Genomic DNA, 8,388 nt, shown 5'->3' with positions numbered 1-8,388 from the left:
AATCCAATTAGAGCATCCTATAAACTGGAGAGACCATACAATAACGAATTTTATTAGAGAATCATAGTCGGTTAAGAAGTTTGACTTGTAAATTTAATAGAATAATAATATATTTGTAAAATTAAAATAGGGATCATATTTTTTTATAAGTCTTAGACATATCAGAGATACATACCATGTAGACACTATATAGTTATGGTTAGTCTAGTGATAAAACTGAAGATTACATGTTCTTATTAGATTAATTCTATTTTTTTTATTTTCATAGCTTTATAACTTGTGTAATTATTAGTGAGTAGTCATTTATAGGGCAAAGAGGGGAAGCCATATTTACAATATAATTTTAGCACAATTTTCTATGTGATTTGCTTGATTATGGCTATTAGACTTATTTATATTTTCATTACTAATTTATGTAATCGGGAGATATAATGAATTAATTAGATGAAAATAGGAGTAATAAATCGGGATATTTTACTCATTAGAGACACAAATATGATTAGCATAATTTGAAGTGAGAGTGGGATAAATAATGGAATTCTTACAGGGTTAATACTCGAGAGATATTAACAATTGCTTTAATTGGCGGATTAGTTGAATTAACAAAAGTTATTGATATGTAAGCGTGTTTCTAGAGTGTTAATACTTGAGACAAATTAACAAAATCTTAGTTATATGCCGACTTTAGTTGCTTTACATTAGAAGGTAGGTATTTTGTAAGCATAATAGACCTAATTGCCCTAGGTTTTTATATTCATTGTTTAACGTAATTAGTTTAGTGTTGATTTAGTTGTAATACTTACCTAGAAAAATATGCATCACAAAATCGTTTTGGTGTTTCGGTGTTGAACAAATGTAAAAGTAATTAAGTCAAAATCGACTAAACCTATCTCGTTGTGGATATGACCCACTTGCCACTTTGTACTTTTCATATAATCAAAATTGAGTAAGTTCTATACATTTTTTTGGAATATTTAGTTTATTTGTTTTATGGGCCTCTTCGCAATTAATCAAAAAGAAATTGTGCTTATTTGATTGTTGGGCTTTTGTTAAACTTTAACTCCATTCTATAGGATAGGTTCGTAAAATTACAATTACGGCCCAATCTAGAGCGAGGACAGTTCATTGATATTTTATTTCTGAGTCGGCCCAATTCGTGTACGTTCTCGACTATTCTGTACCCTTCAAAATGCTCAATATATGTATATGTTTCTCAGATTCTTTAATCACTTATTCTTTGTAGTCATCTCTCCATTTCGCCAGTTCCCGCTTTCTTTTTAAGTTTCTTCACATATCACTAATTTTAATATCTGGTTTTAACCCATTCGCTAATTTTTCCTCAATTTATATCAACCACATCAACGGTGTACGTAATACTCACCATCATGACTTTTTCGATTCAAATTGGTAAGTGATGGCTCAACTTAGTTCTTTGAACATTGATATCTTCTAGATGCAGGCACCGATAATTACTTTATTCTTGATCATCGGACCCTATTTAGCAAAATAGAGATGTCAAATTTTGAATAATTGTGAACACAAAGATTTTACCTTTAATTTATATACATTTTTGTCATTTGTTGAAATTATAGTGTGTAATATAAATATATATTATTTAGCTTGAGTTCTTGGACTCATTTGAATTTTGAATGTGATTGCAAATTATTTATTGTTTAGTATTTGTTCTCAGTGTGGATAATTTCTAATCAAATTCAGTCATCATATTTGTGTTTCAATTTTGTGTTTCGATTTTGTCATTTATTGAAATTATACTGTGTAATATAAATATATATAATAATACTTTACATTTGTGAATAAGCACTAATTTTTAACTTGATTTGGTTTGCATTTTACATTGTAATCTTTCTTTCATCTATAATTTGTTGTTCGTTGTAAAAGGGCACTTGATATATTTCTTCATTTCCATTCGTAGATACATGACGTTTTCCAAAAAACAATGAAGAAAATGCTCCCCAAAGAATTAAGGTCGACCACTCCACTGTAAGTAATAATCTTCTTTTAGCATCCCATAGTTTGTGTTTTTTAGTGTTTTAATGGCCTAAGTGTAAGTTTTAGGGAATTGAAAAAAATGTTTTGAATCCATTAATTTATTTTTCATTTGGTATTAACTATTCAGTATTCCTTTTTTGAAGATCCAAGAAATTATAGCACGTTTTATTTTGTCCCATTTAAAAACAACAGTAAATGAAATGGAAGATTAATTTTTTTTGACCATCCTGACCACAGTTCATGAGCACAGTTTCAAATTTTAAGGTTGTGATTGCTAAAACAGGGACGGCCAAAATCTAGGATTTGTATTATGTAGTATATTAAAATTTACTCGGTACCATTTTTGCATTTTACATATTACAAATTGTAGATGTACCCTTATGTTCAAAAACTGATCTATGTAAGACCTGGTGCCTCAACAAAAACAAGATTAAAATATTGTTGTTTTTTTAATTTATAGTCTAAATTGACATATTTTATTCAATTTTTCCACCAAAAAAGATTAGTGCTCAGATGATATTATTTGTAACTATAGTATGCAGAGTAAAGATTGAATAGTTGGTAACCAAAATTTTAAATGTACTTTATCTTAGAAGTTAGGACCACTAATTATGGTCCACAATCTTTTTGTTAGAAGTCCACAATCTTTTTGATCAGAACTCACCAACTAACTTGAACTCATTCTTGTTCTAGGCTGAGTTTTTGGCTAGACAAAAGGAGTGAAAGAGTTGGAAGAAATGCTTGATGAGAGTGGCTGGGTAGCTTTCAATTGTTCCATGGTGGTGTCACGCAGAGGCTGATGCAGGATCTTGTAGCGACCCGCGCTAAAATTACTGTATTTATTTATTTGACAGAAGAATATAGCAATAGCATAAAGCATTGATATGTTTCCGTTAAATCATTTATTTAATTTATTGGATACTATCTTTCTTCTTGCAATATTGTAAAATAATAGCTAGCCAAAAGAACAAATCAAACTCAAAAAAAGTAATAATACTCCCACACATGATATTTTGTTCTCGATGAACCACATAATTTTTTTAAATGATTTTTTCAATGATCCAACTATATGGATGATAAGATATATCGGTTTTAGTCATACGAAAAATTTACAAAAAAAATTAAGTTGATCTTACATGTCATGAATAGAAAAATTTAGGAAAACACTACACCAAAAGTGGTCTTCTGTATCATTCCACAAACGTTGCAACATGCCAAATAAATGTTACAACAGACCAAAAATTTTCTACGGCAACACTTTTGTGATGTTAGTATTTTTGGCGTTGCCTTAAGCTTCAAAGGCAACATTTTCATATCAAGGGCAACACCAAAAATTATGTTACAAAAAACAATGACATGGCAAAAAAAAAGGGGTCAAACTGACAAGTGGACTGCCACGTGGACTGCCACATGGCACTTTGCAACGTGAAAAATGTGGGGCCCACTGACATGTGGGATACTGACAGGTGGGGCCCACTGGCATGTGGGGCCCACTGACATGTGGGTCCAGCTTAACACATGACCCTTTTGCAACAATTTTTAGTACCTATTTGCAACATTTTTAATACCTATTGCAACAGAGTAACAATGGACAAAATTTGAAATATACTTTCTGCATAAATTAAATCCCAGTTCTATATAGAACTTTTTTCCAATCAAAGTCAATGTTATCACAATACAATATCACCAGTACTGATGAACTAATCTACTAATCTACAAACATTACAAGTCTATTATACAGGAATCACAATTAACTTAACTAATTAATCTGGAAGCTACTTTAGCAACACGGAAAAGAGAGAGCACATATTTCAGATTCTTCAGCTGTGCTGACAAATTTGACGTCCATTTTACCCATTTCTGTAGAATCTTGTTACTGCTCTGCCACGAACCAGCTGGTTAGTAAGATCTATATGCCCTTGGCTTTTATTAGTCACAACTCTCATCCTTTCCTTTTCTAATGCAATACTCTCTTTCAGGTCCGCTGTCAAAGTAAGCGACTCAATGATAATTGATAGATTATCAGAATCAGGATCCAATCCACGCTGAATTCCTGCTTACAATGCTGAAATTGATTACCGACATTAGTTAGTGACTTGATTAGCTATGTTGTATGACATAAATAAATAATACGCAAACTATAGGAACTATCGGAAAAAAATAGTTAGGTGAATGATTGTAAGAAAACTAATCAGGATTCTAATATTCAAATATTGCAAAAAGTCACAATCTAAAGTAATCAGGATTCCCAGACAAATTGATCTATTTATGCTAATAAAGTAACTTGCTTAGCAAATTCTCTATTCGCAAGATAAATGAAATATAATGAATATTATTATGCAGTCACTCTGCCTAATTTGAACTTGTAATTCTGTTGCTTGTAATATAATTATGGAATTGATGTACTTAGTTATATATTATTAATATTACAATTTGTCTTGCAATTATATCTATATATTAATTATTTAAATATACTTGAATTTATTTTCTGACTTTTTGAACCGAGTAATTGGTTTTACTGGCTATGCCCCTGTTGGCACGGACAAACCAACCTACTGTACTGGTTATACTTACCCCATCCAGTAAAATATTTGAGGCTTTGAAGTCTCTATATATTATCTTTTTTTCTGCTGCGTGTAAGAATGTTAGACCTCTAGCAGCTCCAATCAAAATCTTTAAGCGTATTTCCCATGGAAGTGGCATCACAGAGCATCCTCCTGCTCAGTATAGAAGACAATGAGATTGTCAGACTCTGGTTAAAGACACAAAGGCCGACTTACTACTGCCTTTCTTGTAGTATAGAAGACAATGAGATTGTCCCACCAGTTTAACAAGATTTGGATGAGAAAGGTGTGAAAACAATACTCATGCTTTATTCATAGAAGTATTACATCACATAAATTTCACGTATGTATTCAGCTAAGATAAGAAATGATTAAGCAACTCAGAATAAAGACATGTAAATAATGCAGAAATAAAAACCCAAAAGATTTGACCATTTTAAAAAAAACAGCTCAAGATTTACCAAGTAAATCAGACCACATGAAAAAAAAACACTATCATCCGAAGCAAGAGAATCCATCTGGATTTGGTCTATTTTACCTTTTTATCAACTACAATATTTTGGCTTGCATAAGCCTTGTGTTCTGCACTACACGGTTCAATTACTTCAGGGATACAATACTTCTTCAGAAATTTGACATCTCCCTTTAAGTAAAGTTCACTATGAGTATGATATACACATGTCCAGACATGTGCTTTTACAGATATAATAATATATGAATAAAATTAAGGGCAAAAGTTGCTAATTAATGTTAGAAATGCAGTCCTTATCCACTTTATATATAAAAACAAATATTACATTTATTTATTTTTTAAGGGAACAAATATTATATAAGTGCACCCAAGATTACAAATCGACAGAATGTGAATATCTACCCAACTTCTAATAAGAACGTAAGACTTACTTTATAGTAAGCATTGAGGATTGGCCTGACAACTTCTTGAACCTCGTCCCTAAATTCTGGCAACGAGAAAGATCTAACAGGAAATTGCATATTATGACTATTAGTGGGCTGGACAAGATCAGTACTAGATACTCCCTCCGGCTCATTTTAATTAATTTTCACCTTTTGTCACCTTAATATGTGTATCGGAGAGTCAAACATCAGTTAAGATGGGACAGAGGGAGTATAATGTAGTAACAAAAACAAGAATGTAATCATACGGATCTCGACGACGTATTTCTTTAACTGATATTCCAGCAGCTGTTTCCCCAAAGACGCTCTCGTTGATACTGTTGCAGAAGTGGAAGAAGTGATTTAACTTGCAATCTTTAGTTCTGCCTAAGTGAACACCTTCAAATTAGGAATTGGCAATATCTGACAACTAGGACACACCTCTGACCCTCCACTTGATGCCGAGAACTGGCTATTCCCAGAAACATTGCTGCCTCCTGAAGATGTTGTGTTGCTGATTGTCTGTGATATAACTCCTAAAATATAAAATTTACAGCAAATCAAGAAAAATCCTCGGAATATAATCATCATCAACTAGAATCTAATGAACAAAGTTGATTACATATTAACATGTTGTAATTCAGAATCTTAAATTGTTATAACACTTCCAAATATGATCAAGATCAACACCAAAGTAAAAAGACAGAGACTTTACAACTAAACAAGAGTTACATAATTATGAGATTGTTATAAGAATCATCAGACATGTACGGATTAGCCAAAAGAAAGTCAGAGAGAATAACTGTGTGGTACCTGAGCTGATGTGGCTTGTGGAATATGGAGTCTGATTAACAGAAGAAGAAGCAGAAGAAACACAACAATTACCCATATTTAATCTTGATTCTTGATGTTGGCTAATTAAAATTATATGTAGAACCAGATGTGATCAAGTTCTAATTTTTCACTTGATTTTGATGAAGGCCTGCCGAAGCTATAGGATGGTACATAAGGTGAATGTATACTATACATGTATAACTAAAGTCAGATCAAAGTGTCTTGTTTGCGAAACCAAGTATATTAACGGTGATCAAACCAAGAATTGAATTCCAGAGTAAGGTGAAAGGTATCATCAATCGACGTTCCTCTAGTAGTTGGATGGGGGCAGATTGTAGAAAAGTAAAGTAAGAAACATGTAGAACACCAAAGGTGAAATTACAATTACCTAAACCTCTTTATAATCCTGGAATTAAACCACAATTCAAATTACCATAAAAACACAATCATCAATACGAAAAAAATAACAAATTGACACCTCAAAAAGAACCTTGCTTCTCGTTAATCTTGCTTCGTCTCCGCTGCTCCGTCTCGGAATGCTTAGACCTGTAGTCTTAGAGTCCGCATCGCTCATCGGAGCAACATCTCTCATTTCCTTTAAAAGTACTCTCTATCAACACCGTAGCGTTTCGGTCTCCAGATTTTCCATTTGAGCTACTAGAATTCGCTGATGCCACCACCAAAGGTCCTGGAACTCGAACTCGCCTTTGCGTATAGCTCCTCGAAACTCCAGGTTTTGTCCTTGGTCTTCTCCGCCTGAGTTTTCTTGGCTACTATCTTCTTCTCGGCGGACTTCTTTGCTGTTTTGGGAATTTACGGTTTGAGAATTGGGGGAAAAGAGAGAGAGATAGATTGATTTGTGAATGTGTATATACCACAAGATCTGTTTGTTTCACACGGATCGATGAGCTGGCACATCTTAGAACAGTTGGATTAGGTTTTTTTGTTAGATTTTGATTTTGCTCTTAAAGTCCGAGTATGTATCGTTTTTGCTTGAGTAAGAAAAAAAAATCAAAGCTCATAAAAATGTTATTTATTAATTTATTTTTAATATTTTTAGAAATACCTACTTACATGTAAATAAAATGAATATCTTCCATTTTTCATGTAAATATATGAATTTACTTTTATTCTTACAATTTTAAAAAGTATAAGTTTTTTTAAACATATTATATTTTGTTTAAAAAGAAAACATGAAAGAAAAAAAGTTGTCATATTTATGGATATTTTCATAAATCAAAATTAATATCATAATTAAAATCAAAATCAATAACAGATTTAAAAAATAGTGCACTTTGGAGGTTAGTCTATTTTGACTGTTATATTATGATAATGATGGTACACCCTAAAATAGATAGTAGCGCAAACAGGGCTTGGTCTATTCAGACTGCTTTGACTGATATAAAATCTCGTAAAATAAATATAAAAAAACTTAATAATGATGGTACGCGCCTAAAATCGATTGTTTTTAACATCCCTACAGACGAATCGTCCAAATTTTATTTTAAAAGCATCGATACTTCATTCGGGACAGTAGAGCAAACATGACTTGATCTTGGTCTATTATGACTGCTTTGACTGATATAAAATCTCGCAAAATAAATATAAAAAAAACCTAATAATGATGGTACACCTCTAAAATAAATTATTTTTAACATCCGTACGGACGGATCGTCAAAATTTTATTTTAAAAACATATATACTTCATTCGGGACAGTAGCGCAAACAGGCATTGGCCTATTATGACTGTTTTGACTGATATAAAATCTCGCAAATAAATATGAAAACCTAATAATGATGGTACGCGACTAAAATCGATTGTTTTTAACATCCGTACGGCTGGATCATCGAAATTTTATTTTAAAAGCATCGATACTTCATTCGGGACAGCAGCGCAAACAGGCCTTGGTCTATTATGACTGATTTGACTGATATAAAATCTCGCAAAATAAATATAAAAACATAATAATGATGGTAGATGCCTAAAATCGACTGTTTTTAACATCCGTACAGACGCATCGTCGAAATTTTATTTTAAAAGCATCGATACTTCATTCGGGACAGTACCGCAAACAAAGTTTGGTCT

At 32.2% G+C, this 8,388-nt stretch overlaps 1 protein-coding gene across 7 annotated transcripts; it reads right to left on the bottom strand.

Annotated features, from left to right (window-relative positions):
• Positions 1-3,686: 3,686 nt before the first annotated feature.
• On the bottom strand, positions 3,687-7,099 carry LOC141702520 (mitochondrial import inner membrane translocase subunit TIM44-2-like). 7 transcript variants are annotated; one of them, XM_074506188.1, is made up of 6 exons: positions 6,781-7,099; positions 5,910-6,004; positions 5,738-5,806; positions 5,478-5,550; positions 4,585-4,727; positions 3,687-4,075 (listed from the first exon to the last, which is right to left on the bottom strand). In XM_074506188.1, the coding sequence occupies exons 1-5, from the start codon at positions 6,892-6,894 to the stop codon at positions 4,713-4,715; spliced, it is 366 nt and encodes a 121-aa protein (XP_074362289.1). In that variant the 5' UTR covers positions 6,895-7,099; the 3' UTR covers positions 3,687-4,075; positions 4,585-4,712. The 7 variants fall into 7 exon arrangements, 4 of the variants coding, with proteins under 4 accessions (XP_074362289.1, XP_074362290.1, XP_074362287.1 ...); XR_012567163.1 differs by having other exon boundaries at positions 5,738-6,004; positions 6,793-7,099; XR_012567162.1 differs by lacking the exon at positions 6,781-7,099 and adding an exon at positions 6,282-6,743 and having other exon boundaries at positions 5,738-6,004.
• Positions 7,100-8,388: the final 1,289 nt, after the last annotated feature.

This window comes from Apium graveolens, unplaced genomic scaffold (genome assembly GCF_009905375.1).
Source record: "Apium graveolens cultivar Ventura unplaced genomic scaffold, ASM990537v1 ctg5264, whole genome shotgun sequence".
NCBI lineage: Eukaryota > Viridiplantae > Streptophyta > Magnoliopsida > Apiales > Apiaceae > Apium > Apium graveolens.
The sequence above is the reverse complement of the archived record's forward strand: the minus strand, read 5'-3'. Positions and strand labels throughout refer to the sequence as shown.